Source organism: Sinocyclocheilus rhinocerous, unplaced genomic scaffold, assembly GCF_001515625.1.
Source record: "Sinocyclocheilus rhinocerous isolate Xijiao unplaced genomic scaffold, SAMN03320098_v1.1 scaffold3824, whole genome shotgun sequence".
NCBI classification, from domain to species: domain Eukaryota; kingdom Metazoa; phylum Chordata; class Actinopteri; order Cypriniformes; family Cyprinidae; genus Sinocyclocheilus; species Sinocyclocheilus rhinocerous.
In genome coordinates this window covers 258107-283179 of record NW_015641015.1, presented here as the reverse complement: position 1 = coordinate 283179, position 25073 = coordinate 258107, and the positions used below count along the sequence as shown (strand labels likewise).

The 25073-nt window shown below is 37.6% G+C and overlaps 1 protein-coding gene across 1 annotated transcript in view; it reads right to left on the bottom strand.

The window, feature by feature from the left end:
- Window positions 1-25073, bottom strand: part of LOC107753728 (slit homolog 1 protein-like) — an 81680-nt gene that overhangs the window by 45604 nt on the left and 11003 nt on the right. Inside the window, exons 3-5 of the mRNA XM_016569942.1 lie at window positions 18442-18513; window positions 17727-17798; window positions 16380-16451 (exon numbers count right to left, since the gene is read on the bottom strand). Of these exons, the coding sequence (XP_016425428.1) occupies window positions 16380-16451; window positions 17727-17798; window positions 18442-18513 (216 nt within the window). The remainder of the gene's footprint in view (window positions 1-16379; window positions 16452-17726; window positions 17799-18441; window positions 18514-25073) is intronic.

Here is a 25073-nt window from a genome sequence, read left to right as displayed (position 1 = left end):
AGCTTGTCTCTTTCCAGGCTTGCAGTGCTCCATGGGTAATGAGTCGGGTGTATTGCGGTCAGAAGCCAGTGACTGGTCTCTTCATGGGTTCATAAAGCTTCACTGGCCGGTTATCTTTCCTTCGGCACTTTAGGTGACAGAGGACACAATCATTCTTCAGTGCTGTGCATCAGCTAAAAGACAAATGTGAATGAGTAACAGCACAAACACCTTACGAGGAATGTTTAGTTTCCCTCTAAACACTCAGATCCATCAGTGCATTATGCACAAAACTGCCAAAATGATCCTGAAACAGCAATACTGCCTTATGGTAATTAGTAACTGGTGGATTACTATGTAATAAACATGTAAAAAAACAATAATAATAATAATAATAATAGCAGTAGCAGCAAACTAAAAATACAAATAAATACACAGGTGATTCACAGATCAACAGCAAATTCTATTCTATTCTATTCTATTCTCACTCATAAATTGCTATTAAATTGAAACCCCACATTTATTGTTTGTTATTATTAGTCGCAAATAATTCCAAAGAAACAGCAGGTAACACACTGAATTAAGCATGAGATTTTGAAGTAGAAAGACTGAAAAAGCGTTTTTGTAAAACATACTCCAATAATGTTGATAAAAATCATTTTTTACAGTGTAATGTCAGAAATGTTCATTGAAAATGATTTTGATGTTGTATTTGTTTGATGAGGCCTTTGCTAGTTTGCAAGGACCATTAGATTGGATCAGATTCATTTGCAAACACGCTACACTAGTCTTTTGTCTGTCGTTCTATTGAGTGTCAATCGTGTAAGAGCACTTTAGCAGGATTAGACTGCATTCATACATATCTGTTTTCTCACACATGTTCTCACGCATTCTTCTCCCGCTCGCTTCGGTGTGCAGAATATGAATATTTAAAGCATAGCTTCTTTTTTTCTCCTTGTTTGCCAGGTAGCTTTTTGCACTCAAATAAGAATAAGTTGAAAATTGTGTTTGGTGAATCCTCAGATGAATACACAGTCCAATCTCCTGACGCTATGAAATGTTCAGAAGGAAATATTCGTTCCTAGCAGCGGAAATGAAAGTGGAGGCGCTGAGAGAACAGTATGACAGACTCTTGTGTTGATCTTTGTACCTGTGTGTCTCTGCAGCGGGAGAGAGAGTGTGTGATGCTGAATTATGTGTGTCACTCTCTGACACACTTTAGGGAGCAGAGAGGAGAGCATGAGGACTAAATAAATAAAGATAGAAGGCTTCTGCACAAACACACACACACACACACACACACACACACAGACTTCTCTCACATGTTTTTCTCTGTTTTTTATTTGTGTGTTATTGTATTCCATTTTATTTTTTGGCAGCAGCTATGTACACCAAGTGCAAATTCTATTCTATTTAAACTGTTAAAATAGCAGGATTTTCTGCTATTTATAATACTTATTGCAAATAGTGGCAATTATCTGCACCTCAGTATTATAGTACATTATAAAACAGTATGCAATCATAACGTTGTCAACCACTTACCTTAAAAAAAAAAGTAGTATAATTTTTTTCAGTGAAGGTGGGCTATTTGCACTACTCCGTTTATTTTTATGGATTTGTCCAGCACTATGGTACACTGTTGTTTTTAAGGTGCTTTATAAATAAACTGTGATTTTGATTTGATTCAGATACAAGCACGATATGTGTGCTGTTTTCCCATATTAATAACTGAGCTACCATATGTTATGTCTTCACAAGCATGACCATTTACACAAATTCAGTCCAGAAAATGTCATTATTATCTTGCGTTCAGTATCTTTCACTGGTGTTGACATACAGCCAAGCAAATAACGTGATGTCGGAGTGAAATACAGCAGCGATATATTCACGGCCTACAGAAATCTAAAGGTCTGTTTCTGCGGGTGTAATATAAATGTCCTGAGGCTTTGTGAATCAATGATTCCTCACCGTAGGTGCCGCCAGTCAAATTACTGAGGTGAAGGTTGCTAGGAGACCAAGGTACCCAGCTGGAACTGAGTGTGTGTGTGTGTGTGTGTGTGTGTGTGTTCAGGAACAATGGAGCAGGAACAGACAGGAGTCAGTGTGTGAGAGTCTCTCATGATCACTCTGGACTCTTACACACAATGCTAATGTTTTCATACTTCCAAACTCCCACAGTCCCCTCCAGAAAACCAGAGCTTCTTGGAGAAAGGTCATTCTCTGCCACGTTTCTGCCAGATTCACGATACGTTTAAAACAGCCCAGAGGCTTCAACGTAGGAAACTTTAAAACAGAGAGGAAATAAATAGAGCCTATATATAGAGAGAGAGTGCTCTCTTAAAAATGCCAGATAGGAGAAAAGACGGTCCTGTTGGCAATTTCTGCCAAAAAAAAAAAAAAAGAACCGACTTCAATCCTAGTTCACATTTGTGTCTGTAAAAATGCAATCAGGGATGATTACCGTGAAAACAAGCTCACCATACTCATGTTTCTCGCTCTAAACATGAAGTTAAATGTAATTTCCCCCATCATGGACCTGGCAAAATTTTGCACAAATAGTAATGTTGACTGCATTCACAAATCCTGCTACTTTGTTACTTTGTAAAAATGATTGCGATTTCAAGCCAAGCACCAGCCTCAGCAGAGAGAAGGACAATCACAGCTCGTGTCTGCAGGGGTTCGGCTCCCAACACAATCAATACAATCCAATCCCACTGAGCGCCCTGCCATCGGGGATGGGCGTCGGGTTATCTTTGTTTTCTTCAAGGCATTTACAACTTTCCCTCAATGGAAAGTCAGCGCTGGTGTGTGTGAATATGCAGCAAGAGCTCTCAATAAAGCGTGGACATCATCTGCGCCCCCCGCCGGCCCACCACACTGACCTCTCCACCTCAGGACTTCCTCAGGCAAACACAGCTCCAGGGGGGCCCAGGCTGGCCAATCCATCTTCAGCCCGTGACAGCGATGGGAACGGCATTTAGACCCGAGGCCAAGGGTGAGAGACTACATAAAGAGGACCGGCCCGGGTTTGATCAGGGTTACGCTTCGGCTGCACAATGGCAGCGGCGCTCCTGCGTTCTTAGGCCTATAGGTTGGACATTTCTTCAGAGGAATTATTTGAAAGTCTCTGTGTAGCTGTGTTGTGGGTAGAGTCCTCCTTCCAGAGACTATGACCACTGGATGCGTCTGTGTACTTTTGTGAGAGTGTTTGCTCATCTCATTGTTTCCCTGTCAGAACTTACAATGATATTTAGACAAGCTAGACTCGTTGGTGCTCCATTCACGTACCTATAAATACAATTCACTGCAGTTTTCATCTGAAATTAACAACTTTTATTCCTTTTCACACAAATTATGAGTATCGAAGCAGATTATTGATTGATTAATGACTTATTTTCATGTGGTCCTTGCACAATACTATGCAACACTCTGGCAATTCATAACTATTTTACATTTTGGCAAATTGGTGGCTAATTCGCGTGAATTCTTACAATCTCATTCATATGCTTTCGTATGATCTGCTTACATCCCACTGATGGTTGGGTTTAGGGGTTGGTTTTCATGTTTAAGTGAGAACTAATATATTTTGAACTAGTACATTTTAATGTTAGCATCATATAATCAGCTCCATATGGTTTTTCTGACATAGTAAACTTGCTCTGTAGCGCACCCGGTATTGCACTTGTTAATGTGAAGCTCTCTGGTTTGAGTCCTGCGAAACTCGAGTCATGACACTCGATAAAACGCTCAAGCAGAAGCAAGCTAAAATGACACGGTTGATTCAGCTAACGTGTTTTTATCTCACGTTTGCTTTTACTAACACTGTAAGTTAGAGAAGGTGTCGGGTTTAGTGTAGGTGCGAAGTTATTTTTTAAACCTTTTAGAGCCACACACTAAACATTTCTGAACTGGTGGGGTATGTACAACAACCAACAAAACATGTTTATCTTTTTCCGATGAAACTGAACACGCTTTAAGCGTCACTCACTAGACATTTAACTTTGAAAGAGTCGCAAAATGTGCAAGAAATGTCGGCATGGTTTTTCCAATGAGCCTGGGTTGCGATTTTGCTTTTCAGATGTCCTAGCATTTAGAATAGTATACAGTGTTTTACAGATGTGCAGGTTTAAATAAGGCAACCGTGCTACACATGCAAGAGAGAAAAACCAGCTCTATGAGAATGACTGCAGAAGGAAGGAGTTGTTGAGAGGGATTAAAGATGAGTCAGGGAGCGAGAGGACAACAAGCTGCTCTGGAATGCCTTTGTGTCGCTTGGCTAATATTTGCTCATGGATTTGGCTTTTTCCTCTTTAGCTTTCAATGTTTGCAAAGGCGAATGAAAGGGCGACAAGGCAAAACCGTGGTGACATTTTGAGAATGTGTTTGTCATCCTTGATGACCGACTCTCATTAACACACACACACACACACACACACACACAAACACACACACATGAGCATATGAAGGCATACAGGTTAATGCACCAACACACACTTCACAGACTCTCTGTTTCTCGTCTCTTTTGAACTGTTAATGGTGCCCACGCTGTACTGCTTTCTGAATATGAATTAGGCTGTTTTATGGTGAAAATGGTCAAATTCAGTGAGAGATGGATGGTGTGTGAAGTACAGCTCATACAATAGAAGGTGCCATTAGTGAAAAAGCAGAAATAACAGCATTCGAGCACTACTAAACTGAAAACCACCATACAATTACATAAAAAGTCAATGATAATGCAATCCCCTCGTGTGAGCTCTGCTTCCGACAGGGCAAAGCTGAGTGTTTGGATAGCATCAGACAGACAGTCACATGATATACACCATCAAGGCCTTTCACTAACGGCTTTAACATGCTCCGTTTGGACTCTAATGTAGCCAATTTAGTGTGTGTAAGCCAGACGTGCATCAGCCCAAGCATGACAGCAACATTCACGATTCTCTTTTGTCATCTGGCTGTTGTGTCTCACTGGGATTCCTCTGCCTTAATTCACCAAACAGAGTCTCTAAATATTTAAAGACTCTCCTTTCTGTGTAATTAATCACACTGGAGCATGCTGGTGGTTTGATCAAGGTTAAGTCTGTAAAGACTTTCAGAGAAGTGGAAGTGGAACATTAGGCAGAAGAAGCAACTTACCCTCATGTCCTTGTCCTCTCTTTAACACTTCAGAAGTAGGGCAGAATCGCTTATGTGTTCACACAGGGGATACTGCAGTGAAATGGTCATTACTGAACACACTCCTAAATATGCAATGACTCATACAGAGACTTTTTTAATAATTGAGATGCCAATAATTTCTCTACTTGGTTGCCTACTTATTTGCATTTATGAGGCGAGTGCTGTGCACAGAGGAAAACATAAAGAACATCAACAGTGGGACGGAAAAAAAAAGAGATCAATAATTCTAGTGTAAAATCACCTCAAATTCTATGATTTCTCCAGCATCCACTGATGCAGCCCTAGATTAGCCATTCTCAAAGCAAATCTACAGAGAGCTGCTCTCATTTCCAAATGCAGTTTATTTATTAACAGAAGCTTCAACCGCCTCTCAGTGTAGATGAGCGACAGAAACGCCAAAAACCACATTGCCACTGTGACTCCACTTCTCTGAAAGTCACTTACGTTTGCAGATCAATGATGTGTTTTGTCTTCCTCTGCAGTCTGTAGTTGGCCAGAACATACTTATAGGAACGGTTCAGCCAGAAATGAAATTGCTTCATCATTTATTCACCTTCATATAATTCCAAACCCATGAGACTTTCATTCATCTTCAGATCACAAACGAAGATATTTAATATTCTCTAATCGTTTTTGTCCATAATTTGAATTCCTAGGCAATCAACATTTTCAAGCTTCAAAAAGAGATTTCAAAGTCTTCAGAAGATCAAATATGGTAAACAGAAGTGCAGACATACTGTATATACCAACAAGGTTTTTTTTCATGCGTCAAACAAAACGGTTGAGCTTCCCGTTGGTTTTTACTAATCATCTGATGCATATCATGCATTAACTGGAAAGCATTTTCTCAATCTAGTAAACTCTAATCTAATTAACTGGCTTCTGAAAGCATTTGGTGTGCACTGAGGGCACATAGGGGGCACTTGTGGGCATTGATCTGAAATCTAAACTTACTAGATTCTGTGGACTTAACCAGGATGTGAACGCTAGTGGAAGAAGGTGAATGCACATCAAGTTCACTATGTGAGACAGTACAAAAACCATGCTTATAAGGTACCAGTTAGATATAGTGAGTGTTTTGAGGATGAAATAATTACTGAATTTGCTTAATTTAGACAGGTTAGTCATATCAGTTTATTTTTTTCCTCCATGGCATATCTCAGAAAGCCCCGCTCCTAAACAGCACATGACCAAATTTAGCTGCAGTTTAATCAGATCATAGTTTAAAAATTATTTGCCTGAATGAAACATGGTTGACGCAGATATTAACACATGGCATCTACACTGACATTTATTAACACACATTTAAGTCTCATTAGCAAAAAATAATAATAAAAATTTAACAAGGCAAACAAGGGTCACATACTGCATGGTATCCCCCAAGGTTTTGTTCTAGGGCTGCAACTGTTTTTACTCTCAGAAACATTATGGTATTATACTGCACTACGACACATATTACACAAAATTAAACATATCTGGCTTTAGGCTAGTTAGCAAGTCTAAAGACTCACAGAAAATGATACTGACTGTAACCGTCTGTACAGTATGTCCATAAAAGTAATTTATTCTGACCTGGTTTGTGCACATAAGTAACATCTGTAGAAGAGCTTGATTTCATGGAGGGAGTAACTCAAATAGCATATTTTCTGTACATAACAGAGTAGAGAATTTAAAACCTCTCCACTGTAATACTTTGATGGCAGGATGTTTCTCTGGATCACACATTTTTGTAACAAATCCAAAACGAAGGGAGCAGCCATTAAGAGACCAACATATTCCACACAGATGTCACACTGTTCACACATCAGATTTAAAAATAGAAATTACAGTTAAAAGACTATGATCATGTTTTGACATGAACAAAACATAATAATTTTTCTAAGCCACATCTCACATGAACCTCTTGTGAATAAAACACAAGACTCTCTTTTGTCATTTTTTGTCAAGTTAAGGCATTTTATTATTAAACTTTTTTTTTTTTTTTTACAGTTTTGTTAGAAAGTAATAATGGAGCCGTTTAAAAAATGTTCCTCTAGCAAGCCTCCTGTATAAGTTTAGTTGTTTGGCTAAAGATTTGATTAGGGTTAGTATTGGGTTCAGGTTTAGAGTTGAATTGTAAATATAGCATCTCTAAATGTTAGAAACTATATTTCCTAACACAATGATCACTCCCATTACAAAACTAATTATAAAGCTGCCTCCACTGTGCCAGCACATGTTCAGCTAATGCATGAACCGGAAAACTTATCTCTGGCCGTCCTAAATAAAATACAGTATTATCCAAACGTCATATTTGTGAATATGATGGATTTACCAAAACACTAAGCTGAATGTTACACAAATGTAAGTAGCACATAATTGCTGTGGAACGTTTCCCAAAAGCACTGTAATCTAAGTAGCATGAAAAGTGTTTGTAAATTACCAAGAGCCTTGGAGCACAATGGAGTGCAAGGCCATTATATGCAACCTAAACGCATCTCTCACACTGTTTATGAGAGACAAATGGACACGTCTTAAGCATTATCGATGCATTTTGATCACTGAAATGCATTTGTGTATTATTTCAGAAAATAAAAATGTGAATGAAAAAACAGCTAATTAAAAAAACACCTGCTCCGCAGTGCCCTGTGACAGCTTTGAATTTATATGACAGTAACAATGACGTTAACTATGATTTAGTCACCTAATATTGCACCTTTTTTTTTTTTCTTTCTTTTTTACAATGGAGTTTCTTAAATCTGCTCATTAAGTGCATGAACTAAGGCCAAATCATGTTTATTAAGGCATCTACAGTTGTGCTCCTTTGGTTGGAAACTTAATGAACGCATACATAAGAGAGAATCTGCTGTAGTGGTGTGATATTGATATATTGATACTAGAGAAACTTTGTGATTTTTATAAATTGTTTGGGCTGAGGTCTAAGCATTTTGCACTTATAACAGCTCCAGTAAAAAATGACCGTGAATTAAACGGTAAAAGACTGTAAAAATGCTACCGTAAAAACCTGTTAAATGGATAATGGTAAATTCCCCTACTATATATGGTGAAAAATTGTATTGGGTAATTTTACGGTAGTATACCGTATAATTTACAGTGAATAACCGTAAATTGACATTCCCAGAATTCCCTGCGTTACATTTCAAATTAGATTTTTTTTTTTTAAATAACTGTTTCTTAGTTTTTTCTTATCAGTTTTGTATATTAGGGTTGTGTGTTACACCTAATGTTGTTAAATGAATGTTTATTGCATTATTGCAGTTTCATGTGTGTTACCATGATGGTGTTTAGTGTTTGTGTGAGTGACACTGTGCACCTTCTATATATGTTCTTAAGTTAATACCGTAAAACCTAAAATGTTGCTACCGTATTTTTTACGGAAAAATTCAGGCAACCACAGCTGCCGGTTTTTACTGTAAATTTTACGGATTTTTTTTTTTTACAGTGTACAATTTTGGAGGAAACCGGCTGTGAAAGGTCTGAGCTGTGCTTATAACGTCCACAATCAAGATCCACAGTCTTGCTTAAAGGGACTTCTTCTGGACTTCTTCAATCACATGTGTTGGTCCATCCACTCCACATGTTTTTGTATGATTGTGGTGGTCTAACCAATCTTGTGCCAGCGCTGCGAGTCTCTCTTTGCAAGTGTTCATAATAAGGGCCGTGAAGGATGCGAGAGGGGGAAGAATGGTCTAATAAATGGCAGAGGAGTTTCAGGACATGCCAGGCCCCATTGTGCCATTCTTTATCACGCCTGACCCAAAATCAAACATGCAGGTCCCCGATCTCCTTGGTGACATTGCGAGGCCTATCGCTTGGAGACCGAGAACAATGGAAGCCTGGGAAAGCCCATGGCGCGAGTAAAGACCAGTCTCTTTTGCTTAGACAAGAGGTGGCATAGCACTGACTTAGAAACACGGGCTCTTCCATATCTCACCTCTGAAAGCCCCTGGATTCTCCTCGACACATCCTCATTTCTCCAACTGCATCTGTACACATAGTCTACTGCTAACATTTAGGCTATTTCATATCCTTCTTGTGAAATTTGTCATTTCTTTTTACTCTTCTAACAGAACACTTGCTTGGCAATTAATTGTCTTATTTCACATTTTTCTAGAAACGTGAAAGCATGTAAAACTCCATACAAGAGTAGTTGACATGAAATATGTTTGGAAAACTGACTTAATGAAAGCAAAAGGCTTAAAAGAAATGTTAAACAGTTAAAAGACCTAAAACTTCTCCTTTTACATAAATATACAATTTTAACCAAAAATTGTAAAAAGTTATAAATATAGAGATCACTACCCATGATTTGTTTGCTGTATCTTTCATGAACAGCTTAGCTGATTTCATTCAGAAAAGTCATATAGTTATTGTTTTATTATTATTATTATTTGTTTAAGATTTTACACTAATAATTAAACTACGTTTGTGCAAGTAACAATTTATGAATAGTTTGTAAGAATCTAATGTAAAGCATGCTACGACTAAAACTGGGAAGATGCATGGAAACAATAATATTGCAAGAATAATGATCCTTAATGAAAACTGTACTTATGACAGCGATCCAAATCTATGCTTTACTTTTAAATAATAATAGATGTATGAACTGCCTTCCAATAAAGTAAGTAATAAAAGCAAAAATGATATTTTTTAATTGCAAGCATGAAAAGTCTGGAATGTGCATTTTATATTTTATACTGTTATGTTTATCTTACTTATAAAACATGTGTTTGTTTTATTGCATCATGGCCAATATAGTTTTAAACAGAACTGAACTAGAAATATTTTACTCTGAAACTGAAAGCATGACGTTCTCCTCCAATGTTTTTCCACTTCTTATCCTTTGTTCCATGAAATCAGTCTAAAACTGGCTGTGCACACAAGCCAATTGAAAATGTACAATTCTGGTTTATTTTAACCTGAATCTACTAAACAGGTGAGAAATTAATAAAGGTACAGATGTGTACTTTTGTGAACTACAGCTGGGAATAAGAAACTGGTTATTGGATGCTAGAACTGTTCTGGTAGCTGTTTTGGAAAGCATTAATAAATGCTGTAAAAGTATTGTTTTATTGTTAGCCGATACCTGATTCATCAACTAATGTCAACAAACCTGGAAGCTTATTGTAAAGTGAAAGCAGTGAAGTTACAGTAGCTGGCTAAGAGCCAGCTTTACACGTCAGCTATTATGATCCAGATGGATCCTGGCAGGGACAAAAGCACAGGATTTTTTGTTATTTTTTCATTCAATTTACATTTTAGTTTGGGCATTATTACCATATGAACTATTTTAGAATAATCTGGGAAGAAAAACCCTAAACACAATAAATAAACACCTTAATTTATTGGTATAAATGAGATAAATTACATGTTTGGTATCAGTTAAATATTTAGTACATACTGTAATACTTTATTACATAATCTTGATTACAAATTGGTTTATAAAAACAAATTCACCAAAACTCAACCCACTACATTTTGATATGAGACTAAATATTTTAAAGCAAATTTCAGCTAATTCAATTGTGACTGATTAATGATGTATAGAAACCTCACGTGATTGATCACAGATTTCATTACTTTCACGTGGCATGACATGACAGTCTGGTCATGTGCTAGATCATCAACACTTTAAACACAGCTCCTTAACTGACTGGCCAGATGTTTTTCAAGATCATCTACTAAAGTGAAATCAGTTTTAGGATTACAATTACAATTACAATTAGGATTACATTTAAGTTCTATAGGAGCTGCTAGAATAGTCAATAGAAGATCTAATGCAGGGAAACCATGATCAATTGTGAAAACTCATTCATAAATGACAAAACATATTTACAGAAAAGCTCTGTAACACAAAGTAGTTCAATGCATGAAGGCACAATAGATGTAAATGTCCATGAAATCCATAATTTGGCTCAAGTTCATCAACAAAGTCATCCACAGCAAATATTCAATTAACCTGACAAACCAAATACTGGTCATTGTGTGAGTGTGTGTTAGGGGTTGGTTGGAGAAAGACAAAGAAGGACACTTTTAGGCACTGCAGTGAGAGCATTTACTGTAGAGACTGTCCTTCATAAAACATCCAGTCCACCCTCTAATTTCAAATGGGAATAAAGCTTCCACAGAGTCCCAGCAGCAATATGATTGATGTGTCCAAAGCCGCTCCAGAAGACATGCTGTCCTTGCTCATTCCCCCCTCAGTGACAAACAGAGCGGATCTGTGTTTGCTTATATGTTTGGTGATCACTCTTGGCTCATTTGAGATGCCAAACGACTCGCCGTGAATGTAGACGAGAGCAGGCGGCCAAAAAAGAGCTGTCAAGACGGACAATCCTTACTTCTCATTGTCAATCTACATAAGAAAACTGCAAATATGGCAATCGTGTTCTGTGTTCCTGATGAAGTGAACGCATGTCAAATATTGCTGCTTTTGCATGAAGATGATCATGGTGACCAAGTAATTCTCCCAAAATCTATTTTTAGTACAATAAAGCCATGATTTCAGATTTGTTGATAGAGTTGCAATCAAACCCTTCTATGCCCATTCCCACACCACATGCTAGTGTGTAAAACAGAGACGTGTGCTGTGCTACGCGGAAGGATTGATTTTAATAATTGGACGCCTGCCACAGTTTCATCCGAGGCACTAAACAGATTTCTCCCATCGAGTCTCAGCCAAGAAGGCCGACGCAAAAGCGTCTTTCAACTATCTACCTTTAGAGGTTTCTGAAAGCGAGTGGCCGTGGAAACTTTCCCCTGGATTCATTCCAGCTCTATATGAACGGGCTTGTATAGCGCAGTTTGAATAACACATCCTTTAACCTCTGCGAACACTCGGTCTCATACAGTACAGAGACGGGATCTTGCATCACAGAATATCACAATATTTGGATGAAACGGATTTGGAACAATAGCATCCGTTCTTCAATTACTGCCATGTGTGCTCAGCTTAAAGGCAAACCGGTGCATTGAGTCAAAGCCACCGCTTTCCTGTCTAACTGGGCCAAGAACAAGGGCACAGTCATTCCAGCAGCCGGGGAAAGCGGTGCGTCTCTGCAGTGTTCACCTGCACTCACTGCCAGCCTCCTCACAAACACAGCAATCAGCAGAATATGAAGGCCTTCGCAGAATCACACAGCTCCATCACACCAGAGATAGTGATCAATCATGAAAGACCTTAACAACCCTGTCTTTGACTTCAAAACGACATCCACAAACAGACCAAAAAAGGGCTAATTTTTGGTGTTGTTGCATGTTACGGTGTCATTTTACGTGGTTCCGTGTGGTCTGAATTCTACTCTGGACAAGGTGACTTTCAGTTCAGTGTTGCATGAAGCAAGTTGAACAAAGTCTGAGTTTCAGAGTAGGCGACCCGCTAAAGGCTAACGTTCTGACAAGGTTCACTCAAACCTATGAACAAACGCTCTTCTAGTAACATTAATAGAATATTTGCTCAAAGTTCTCTGGTCTTTAATAATGTTCTCAAAACGTTACACAAACACATTCATTGAATATTTTGTTTTTTTCCTGAAACCCTCTAGCTGAACATTCGTCTAGCATTTTTTTTAAATGTTACTAGTTTTAGAATGTTCATTACATTTAAAGTATTCAAAAGTAACGTTTGCATACTGTTTCCAAAATAATAAAATAGAATGTTCCCTTATCATTCGCATAACTAAGAAAAACATTTCTAAAATATATTTTTTTTTTTAAATATGGACATATTGTGCATGCAGAGTAACTTAATGCGAAAATTATGTTTGCAGCTGGATTTAGAGTTGACAAAAGCAAGCAGTTTAGCGGCTCACGATGCTCGCTATAAATGTTCTGTCAACTCAGAGTTGATGATTAGTGTGTGCACTTGAAAGTGTGGCTTCTGCGGCCAAGAGCCAATCACATGAAACATGAAGAGCGTTCGTTTGATTCACTTCTCACGAGAAGAGACGGTGCAATTCACTTCTCTGCTGAAGATTAAGAGATTGTTACGAAAATATTATGAATTTAGTTATACATTTGCAAGGCATTAAAAACGCTGCTGCTGCTGCCGTCAAAGACATGCAGACAAAAATATATTTCTGTCGTGACAACTCTCGGAGGGATTGGCATAGTAATGTACATGACAATGTTAATGTATTTGGTCTTGGTGGAATAGATCTGCTACGCTGCTGCTGCTGCAGCAGAGCAAGTACCGAGGCTTGCTACTGCCAATACATCCACAACATGCTGCTGTGAGCATGTAAGAAATATTGCTGCTGCAAATATACCATATATGAAATAACCCCCATATAGCATACATGAATCACCTCGTAGCAGATCTATACAGGTGGAGCTGGGGAAGGTGGAGGGTTTCTATATATATATATATATTCCCCCAGCTGTCATGTAAGGGGTCTGTAAGTTTGAGAAGGCAGCTGAAAGAAAGTATCTGAATAAGAAAGTAAATCAACTGAATTTATTTAATAATTTAGTTCACAAAGAGCATATAAAAACATGTAAAGTTAGCCATTTTAAATGCTTTATATGCTCCAAAGCTTTAATTAATATGTACATATTTATATTATTTTAAAATAAAAATTTGATTTTAATTCAGACATCAAAACATTATATAATATTGATTCAAAACAATCCAGTTCTTGGGCTGATGGAGAAGAACAGCAGGAAACGGAGCAGTTTTCTTTTTTCCCGTGTCGTCTCGCTGAATAAAGATGTCTGCCCTGACAACATTTCCCGATCGCTTACAGATATACAGGAGAGAACCAATCAGCTGTGCCATGTGATAATGATGTCATTAGGTCAGATTGAGTTAGACCTATCAGACTGCGCCATCTAGAGTTTCATGCCAGAACTCTGTATTTACGTGGCACAATTTAAGAATTCTTTCCCATGAATTAAGAATCTGTTCTCTTGTTCTATTAATTAATTCCATTTTTTATTTAAATTGTGGCCACTGTTACTCTACGCATTCCCTCGTTTATTATTAAGTTAAATCTTAATTCTTCATTATTGGCCTATCCCTTGTTTTAATTAAATCTTAATTCTTAATCAGTGGCCACAGTATTTATCACACAATATTTATTTATCGTCTCACTGAATAAATATGTCTGCCCTGACAACATTTCCCGATGGCTTACAGTTTTTTTTACAAGAAAACGTTGTAATGACTTATGCATGTCATATCAATCCATCATTTCTGTTAGTTTGTGTTTAACGGGGCAGGTTATTATGAGCGAGAGGCGCTTGTGCAGCGTGTCAGCCCCGAGGGAGGCTGTTTCTCCTGCTCTCAAACACAGAGACGTCACTCCTGCTGATGCTCTTCAGTGTGAATATTTCACAGAGCCTCTCCTGCCCATGAATATTGCATGACAGCGAAATATAGAATCTCTTGTACATACATGGAGAATTCTGTCTGTGTTTGTCCTCTTTTCATCTCTCTTTCCACATCCCACTCGCTCTGAATATTTCAGCGTGTTTTTTAAATATGTCTCTCTGGCTTCCCTCAAATGGGTTTGTGGAGTCTTTGCTGCTCTCACTAGCCGCGTAAATCATTAAAAAACCGCAACAACATAAAGATCCACCTTGAAAGGCAGGGAACAGGAACAAAGAGTAACGATCAGACTGCAGACGGCACAGTGTCTCTTTGCTGAACTCCTGTCTGAAAATCAAGATCTTTCACTGGAGAAACTGTTTCTGATAACTAGACAAGCTATATCGCAGATCTAAATGGATCAATGAACTGCAATGTAGACACAGCTCATATCACAATAAAATATGACAACTTCCTAGAACTTAGAAGGTTCATCTACTTAATTTCATTCAATAAAGTTATCATGGCTTAACATCTGCCCATTTAGATTAAATCAAACAAGATATCTTAAGATGTGTGCTATGCAAATGGTTCCCTTTAAATGTTCAGTCTTACATGCTTGATCTCATGTTTTCTATAAGAAGTGAACACCAAAAAAGGGGCCACTGCAGAATTCAGTGAAGGGCAAATTCTTACATTTACTTAACAAATGCAATTTGAATAATAAGACACTGTAGGGCAGCTGTTACCAATCAAATTAATCAGTATAAACAAAATCCATCTTTGCACTGCAGAAGTGGCACAGAAGCTGCATCTAAAGTGGCATTTAGATGCATCTACACAGACTGTTTAATGCAGCTCAGAGATGCCATGAATGCATTTACACTGCAGTTGCAATTGCCTGGTATTTCAGAAATGGACTGCCCGAACTAAAACCGGACAGACTGGCCATCCTATGCACATTAAAAACAAAATACTTATTGCCTAAATGAATGACAATGTCATGTGAACACCCATCACACGAACACTCATGAGACAAAAACAACAGAAAAAAGTCAAACACCGACCTCAACACTTGGTACATGACACACAAACTACTTACTTTAAACGGTCATGAGGAATCAAAATGTGATGTACTATAGCTTCAGGACTCAAAAAGCAAGCTGCAGAAATGTTTCATTATCTGTTTCCAACACATCGTGTCGTCAAACTGCCTGCCACATGAACAATTTAATGTTAAACATCTAGTTTAACATCATGGCCTCTATCGCTCATCCACTGCGGCCTCATAGACAAAATAAAAAGAAGAGAGCAGAACAAATGCTATTCCAACACAACTACAGATAATAAAGGGTTGTTCACAAAGGACGTGTTCTGTCTCAGTTTTTTTTAATAGCAAGCATGAACAGAATGGACTTTCCTGACAGTTGTTAGCAATTCAGAAAGTAAATCTTTGAGTGTTATTTAATTTGATTATTTTATATACAGTATTCATTCATAACTATAAAACAACACAAAGAATTACATCCATCTTTAGGCCCAACACATGAACACTGAGGACCTTTTTCACTTTAAAAACCTTAACAAGCACAACTGTGAGCTCCTGAACCAAAGCGGGACAGAAAAACCATCCATCCGTCCACCAAAATCACTCAGAATACATTTAGGTGAAAAGCAGGTATCAATCAGCAGATTTATCATGCATTCAGTGACAATGGTTCAAACTATTTCCATCAAAATGACAAGATACAAACAGCTGTCGAGAGCGTCAAAAATGAGTGTCAAGAAAACTGCTTCAATGTGAACTCAGTAGACTAATTGCATTATTTTACAAATGCATCATGCAATGTGAATCGTCAGTTCATCATACGAATCACTTAAAAATCAATCCAGAAAACCGCAGAGAGCAGGGACTTACAGTCTGGACAGGGCCGCGTTCTTCTGAAACAGGAGCTCTGGGAGCTGGTGAAGCTGGTTTCTGTTCAGACGTCTTTGAGAAAAGAAGAAACAAACGCATTGACAGACTGAGCAAACACAAGACAACAGTGCTAGATCTACATGTGGTTAGCAAACCCATGATTAGGACACAAAATTGCTGATTCAGGCCTCGTAAGGAGGCGCCTTTGGAGGCTTAACGTACTTCAGGGAAACTAAACCTGTAATAAGAAGATGCTTTAGATAATAACAGCAAACCTCCTAAAATATCTCGAAGAATGCTGGAAACTATTAAAATCAATAAGATTAGTTCAGCCACTTTGATATGTTCATATTTCTTTATGTTTTTTTGGAAGTTCTGGAATGTACTGGCTTCTTTAAAATAGGAAGGACAATCATTATTAAATAATAAGTTTGCTGATTTTATATTGTTACAATATCAGTAGAGTATGTGTGTATGCTCTTTCTGCGCCCAGAAATCCACGTTTAAATAAAGCAATAAGCCCCGTGAAGCCGTGGTTTACAGTGAATTTATAACAGCTAAGGGGCGTTGTTCGCGGAGTGCCTAAAACCCCCTTAGCTGTTATAAATTCACTGTAAACCACGGCTTCACGGGGCTTATTGCTTTTATAAAACGGTTATTCCATATACGTAGTAAGGTTTCACAGAATAAAACAGAGCAAATAAAGTGTAATGATATTAATAAAAACAGTATTCTTCCACCAAACAATGTAGTTCCTCAGAAACAGTTGTGGTTGCAACAAAGTGGTTGCCGAGCAACACACAGAAGTAAGCAAAGGTGTATGTTTGTAGAGTAATTTACAACAGCTTCGAACGCGGCTCAGCCAATCAGAATCAAGCACCAGAACTCTCCGTTATATAATGTACAGTACATAGTAGTTAATAGTAATATAAAGTGGGACCCATTTTTGTAATGGAAGAAGTGTTTACTCTTGAATAAAGTCCACTTCTGCTGTCTATCAGCAATTATCAGTGTCAAAATGATTGAGACAATCTATCAAATCAAAGAAGGCAGGCTTTACTGAATTCTCAATGCGATGCTTAACGGTGAAAAAGTGTGAGGTAAGATGAAGGTTATAGCTGATTTACAACAGAAATGTAAAACACGACATGAGTACAGGAATGCACACTATTCAATTTCGCCTTTATGAATTATAAATATATAACATATCATTTACATATAAGACATATTTGCCTAAAATATTTTGAAATGACATTTATACCATGCAGTCAGATCATATGACCCGGAGGCCTGTAAGGACCACAGCTGAGTAAGTGTGTGTTTGAGCCGTTTTCAGTGAACACTCACAGTCTCTCCAGCTCTCTCATGTCATCAAACGCGCCGCGCTCCACTGTCCCAATCTGGTTCTCCATCAGCTGCCTGTTTAGAGAAAGGACAAATCACAGGAAACGACTGAGATTTGAGGCGTGGAGCAGGAAAAGAGCTGGTGCTTGTGCACCAAGGCAGAAGCCACTGCACATATAAAACTACAGAATAGGAGTTCTGTGAGCTTCATGCGGCTTTAGCACATTTGAGCACATTTACATCCAAAAGAACCAAAGCCTTAAAGTGTAGCTACGAACTGCTTAAATCGTCTTGATAAAATGCCGTTTGTGGGTCTTTGACAGATGTCTTTTTTTCAAACAACGGGTGAGTGGTTCACGCCAGTGTTTGCTTTACAAAAGCCTACATTGCAAAATATAATGAAGATAAATAGTTTCATGGTGCATTTTCGATGTGATTTAGTGAAATAATATAGGGCCCATGCTTGTGTTTTCATTGCACCGCTCTGCCTACACAAGCACTGTGAAGAGAGTTCCCTCGGAAAGACATTTAGGACAAACTGGCTTTAATGCAGTGCCAGGATATTTGTCTGCCCTTGAGATTCTGAGGATGTCAAACAGAGCTTATACCTTCACAACAGTGTCAATCCATCAAAATCCCACACATGCTTTAACAAGAAAGAAAGAAAGAAAGAAAGAAAGAAAGTGAAATATGACATATCAAATGTAGAGCAACTTACAAAACCCGAAGATACTTGAGTCCAGAAAAGTCATTTCTGTTGATGCGTGTGAGATTGTTTCCATTCAGTTCCCTATAAAATGAAACATGTGTTATTTGTAAATCTATTGTCACTACAGGTATGCATATAACATTGCTGTAATGACTTATGCTCAACAAGTGTCAAGTATATACATACACTCTAGCAGTACAAGAATCACTGGACATTAATACATAGTCAAGAACCCCTAAGAAGACAAAAACAGCCCGAGGGTGAATAAATATGATTTCAACTCTTAAGACAATTGATCAAATAATGTGCAATGAGTTGCAATTGACTGAATAACGCATAACAGTTCAGAATGTTATTACATATACAGTTTGCCGCTGAAAAATACCGTGTGGGTTCTTTGCAAATGTCTGCTCATTATCGGGAACATGTGTTTCTTTTTTTGTTGTAAACCTCTTCCCCAATCACTGAGAGAAACACACACTCGCACAAATCTCCCATGAATACTGGATACAAAGTCATGCACTTTCTATTGGTTCTAATGACCACTCCTGGGAGCACAGAGAAACAGAGACGGAGAGATTGCAGATGTATGCACAGGTGCACAGCCAAATAAATAATGGGCTGCTATTCATCGGATCTCCTGATATGTAGATGTTCTGCATATTATTTTGTTTTGGAGTTCAGCCTTTCTGGTTTCTCTTTCTTTAAGAGCTGGTGGCAAGTGTACTGAAGAGATGACTCCACAAGAAGAAACCAGCTGAACGGTCCCATATATCAGACTCCAATGAACCAATCAACTTGCCTAAACTTACTTCGTCTACTTGAAATAAGCAGCACCTGTGACAGTCAAGACTTCAGAAGATCAGAAGATTCATCCTGGAGCTCAGGGTTTTCAGTCTCAATCCTTCAAGTCTCCTCCAAAGTAGAGTAGTGGCCAAATCACATCCTAACAATCCATACGTTACAATACGTATCTAATAAGAAACTGATAAGAAGACTGTTGTAGTGGATTTTGCTTGTTTGGATACAAAGCCATGGATGCAAGAAAATAACCAACAAAACAGCTAGTAGCAGGACCAAATAAAAGTAAACGGATTGCATGAATTGAAAATTTCATCATAAGAGGGGATCACAAATCAGAAACATTTGAGTACGAATGAGCTTTTTTACTTTATTTTACAATTCTTGTCAGGAGAGAGCAAGAGCTATCTTGCTGCATTGCAAAAAATGGCTTATCTTACTTAGTATTTTTGTCTTGTTTCTAGTCAAAATATCTAAAAATTCTTAAATCAAGATACTTTTACTAGATAAGCCAAATGACAGGTAAAATTATCTGCCAGTGGGGTAAGTAAAATACTCTGGCAGATAATTTTACTTGTTTTAAGCAAAATGCACTTAATTTAGTTTTTTCCCCCCCTGGAAACAAGACTAAATATCTTAAGTCATTTGGCTTATCTAGTAAAAGTATCTTGATTTAAGAATTTTAAGATAGACAAAAATACTAAGTAAGATAAGCCATTTTTTGCAGTGTGTCTAGCTTTAATCAGTATACAGGTGCAATTTATTGAGATGCACCTGTAAATCTACAGGTATGTAATGGATATAATAATAATTTAATACCTTGAACATTTGCTGGTTAACTTGTACAACGTGTGCACTTTGTAATAATTTCAAACTAAACATTTTACACTGAAATAATTTGAAATCACATTTAATAATCTTTTGTCTCGTATTAAAGTACACTTATTTTGATGTGTTGACTAACATGCTAAATCACACGTACAGTAGCTATGATTTTAACTGTAGTATGCTATTTGATATTACATATAATTAATTTAATATATATTTAAATCACAAACTCGTTACAAAGCTGTAATGAAAACATATTTTCATACAAGTCATGCAAGTTTCGATAGAAATTGCATTAAAATATATTTTTATTTAAATGCTTTAACCATAGTATATATTAACCGTGACCCAAAATAATTCTGAAATTACATATAAAGATGTACTAAATCCCCACTTAAGTGGGTCATAAAGCACTGTTTTGCATTATATATAAATTGAAACTCTAATAATGTATCATTTAATTAGTTAAGTGTTCAAAAATTGTCCAAAAAAGTTGAGTGTTCATTAATTTCACTTTTAAAATGATTATTTCCATAATAAATACTCTTTTTAAAAGTATGCTAAAGTATCTTTTTCGCAATGACAATGGCTCATATTTCTTCTGCTGTGTGACATTTAGCTCATTCACAAAAACCTATGCAAGGTTAAGTTGAGTTCACTTGTAGGGTCTAACGAGCAAGATTCAGCTCACTTGTTTTGGTCGCAATGTAAAATCTCTTTTCAGAAACAAAATGTCTTATTGACACTTTCATTGAACTTTAATTATACTTGTAATTGGATCATCCTAAGCACATCTTAATAGCAGGTCTAAAAGGCCTGATTAGATAAGCCAAGGCAAGTCTTGTGATGCTAATTAGGCCTGACGAAGGTCTTACATCCCTTCAGGAGACTCTGTTAAAGCACTGGAAGCAGATCAGAAGCATCAGCATCGATCTTTATCCAGATCAGCAGGATGATTTACTTTATACTCAGAAATTGTTAGTAAATGTCACAAATAGTTACAAAGAAACTGCAAGTAACACTTGTATTATTGCAAATTAAACGTGAACTTTCGAATGAGAAAGACTGAATTTTTTTTTTCTTGAAAAACATACTCCGATGATCTTAGTTTTATTTTCAGCTTAGAAAGATCTCTTTTTTTTTTACAGTGCACATCAACTGCGATGAAAGTGGGAAAAGTTCAAATGCACCAGTAGGTTTTAGCAATCAATAAACTCTAAAGTCATGCACTATACGAATGTGTAACTAAATGTGTAAAAAAATGTGAAACTATTATGTGCTTACCATAAACAAACCCTTCTCACAGGTCACTGCGTATGATCGAGGAGTTTTTCTACCCGAGAAGGGTTTGTTATCTAAAGAAGAGCAGCTTAAATGACTAGCATTACATAGTTATTACTTTAGTTTCTTGTTTAAAGGGGTCATATGATGCTTTTTTAAAGATCATTATTTTGTGTATTTGGTGTAACCCTAGAAACACACAGCGTCTCTCTGACATGGCTGCTTCAACACTAACTGCGGTTACTGACACCATGCCTTCTTTCTTTGCGTGCACATTTGCGGCGGGATTATGCAAATATTTCCACATAGTGGGGTAGATATGTGGGGGCGTGTTAGAATGAGCCGTTTTAGGGGGGCGTGGCAGAGTCTTAACTTTGATAAAGAATATCTCTTTGGGTTTGAGACTTTAGTCTTTGCAACTTCAGGGATCTTATCTATGCACAATCAGCTTGTAACACTCCAAAGAGAAAGGAAAACTTGAAATCGCATCATATGACCCCTTTAAAGTATGCCTGTGAAATCGTCTGTGACTTTGATAACTTTGTCAGTCTCCCGTACTGCAGAGATTTACATTTCACAGCCATGCTAAAGGTCTTACGTTTCATTTATTTATAAAGCCCTTTAAAACTACAATGAAGACCAAAGTGCTGAACATTAAAGAAAGAAAGAAAGAAAGAAAGAAAACCGATTTGAAAACTGAAACTAACCATTTTAATTTACAATACCCAAAACTGTGTGCACGCTTTTTTCTTTTTTGTGCCAAATTTCTGTTGTGAATCAGGTTGATTCTTTTGAATTGTCTCTAAAAAAATGTAACTACTGGTTCTCTATAATGTAAACCTTAAAGGAATGCATGCAAGTCATCAAGCTCAGTCGATTATGTTCTAATGAACACAGTCCCTGTGAGTAAAATATAAAGCGCTCATTACAGCTCATTCAGACCACTAAAAACCTGACTGTGATTTGAGTTTAAAGAGCAGACTCTACTCCTGGCAAAGCGCCACAACCATTTCTGCCATAACACAGCTGAGTTAGGGAAAAAAAGCAACCGCTCATTATCCAGCTAATGAATTAAAAGAGAGAAAAAGCACATTTCACAGAAACCCTTTGATGCTCTAACGCAGGCCAGTTATGGAGCTTTAACGAGTCTGATCCATCAAGCAGCCTAATTCTTCTGAATGGTTTGCAAGGTACGTGCTCAGGTATAGGTTTTCACAAGGGCCACCCTGAAACTTCCTCACGGAGTTGCAAACGAAAGGCCAAGAGGTTAATCAACGGAGGTGTATAAATGGCTCCTTGATCCCTCCATTTAAATCAGGGAAATTTCACCTGCACCGAATCACAAGCTAGGCTTCTGCTGAATTTCCTCTGCTACATTTGGAGACTCAGTTTAGGACAAAAAAATTAATATTCTAAAATGCATTTGAAAAACATTTATTTCATGCTAAGTATACTACAAATCCATTTACATATTTATGTGCTTAATAAAAATACCCTGCTATTGTACTTTTAGTATACTAAACTGCTATACTTAAAGTCTGCTAAAATAACTAATTTTGTGCTTAATGCACTTTAATTGTGCTTTAGTCCAACTAAAGATATACTGAAGTATAGTTGATTGAGCTAAAGTGGAACTATTGCAAGTTTACTTCAGGTACACTTTAAATATCTTGCATTTAAAGACCAATATTATTAAAAGATTACAAAATCCTCATCAGTGGTGACATTAAAACACAGTTTAGGCTTAATATTAAAAAAAGTAGTAATCCAAGTAAAGTTTAATTATCATTTTTATAACAGTAAGTCTCAAGCGATATGTCAGTAAATATGTTAATAGATCTGAACCATGCTTATTATGAAATAATAGGGTAATAATAAGGAACCAGACAAATGCCTGCTTTTCCCCACTTGATTGAGCTAAAGTGGAACTATTGCAAGTTTACTTCAGGTACACTTTAAATATCTTGCATTTAAAGACCAATATTATTAAAAGATTACAAAATCCTCATCAGTGGTGACATTAAAACACAGTTTAGGCTTAATATTAAAAAAAGTAGTAATCCAAGTAAAGTTTAATTATCATTTTTATAACAGTAAGTCTCAAGCGATATGTCAGTAAATATGTTAATAGATCTGAACCATGCTTATTATGAAATAATAGGGTAATAATAAGGAACCAGTCCATGCCTGCTTTTCCCCACTAGACAGAGCACATGATCATATCTCTGCTGCTATGTGCCTGCCATCACAAAGACCTCTCACAAGATAAAAGCTCTACGTTCACGAGCTAATCTTATATTGGTTATGAGATTTATCACTGGGATCCAGCAGCAGAGCCTACAGTGTTTCTCCATCTGAGCTGCCGTCCACTTTCAAGACAATCAATAAGCAATCAGTAGGAAGCTCAGGGAAATTTGGCCTGCATTCCTGAGCACATCAGAGCTGGAGTTCATACGCGAGCGGCCCAATACTCCGAGCGATCGCTGCAGTTTAAAGAGAATTCTCAATCAGATCACTCAGACGTTTGATCTCAGGCACAGCAGCTTCCGACGTGTGTATAAATAGATGCACTAGCATAGATAAAATAAGAAGGGTCGAGTCTATGGACGTTTGAAAATGAATGCAGGGTACATATAAAAATGATGGAGATTATTCATTTAAAGAGCAGAGAGACTTATGCGTCTCTCCGAGCATGAAAAATCTGTCTACATTAAACTCATACGCCAGCCACGTGATGTCTGCACAGCAAAAAACCTAGAGAGAGCTCAAGGGGGGCGTTTACTTTTACACGCACTGTGTTAATGGCGTAACCCTTGTGAACACACCTTTACTACTAGTTGTCTGGCACATGCATACATTTACATAAGCCACATTCCCAGGCAGAAAGCCAGAAAATGTTTGGTCTGGTTATTTGGTGACGGTCTGTGAGCATGTGTTTTAGGTCTGAAGTGCAGGTTAATGGGGAAACCTTGTGGGGTGAGGAGAAGCGGGGGGTTGAGGCGTGATTTTCACACTTCCTGAACACATAGTCATTACAGAATCCATCAAAGACATCCAAGAGGTGCTATTTGATAGAAACACCCCAGCTATCAGCCTTTCCAGACTGAACGCAGAGCCTTGACCATGTGGACACTGACGGATGTTCCTGCCTTGTAAAAGTACTTGAGACACTCTGTCTGTATCAGTCGATCAGTCGAGTATTATACAATCATGCCTGTCTGTAATGTATTTGACTTGATAAGCATAGCTAAAGCAAAAACGATCACTTCCACACAATGAGCCACTGAAATCTGACCAAACACTCATGATGTAGTTCACTGTATACTATATACTATTGTTTCGTTGAAATTCGTACAATTTCAAATCAGTTCCGGTGCTTCTCTGACATGCGTAATTCATCAGATATTTCCTCAGAACTATTTCAAAAATAGCATTTACTAAACCTTAGTGGAAAAAGGCTCCTTCAGTAAATATTTCATCCCAAATATGTAGTCTCGCGTAGCCAGACCTTCAGACTGACGGCTGAAGGTCTGGAATTCATGGCAGCTTTCATTGGCCAAGGCCCGCCCATGATGCCGTTTGACCGACATGTCAAACAACCAATCACAGTTCGTTTCGTTTCAGCGTCACGCTTTGGGGCGTGGAAATGTCGCCACAATAACAGTAAAAAACTCTCTGACGTATTTGAAAGATTCTATGCCGCGAACTTGAAATATTTCACATACTTTTGA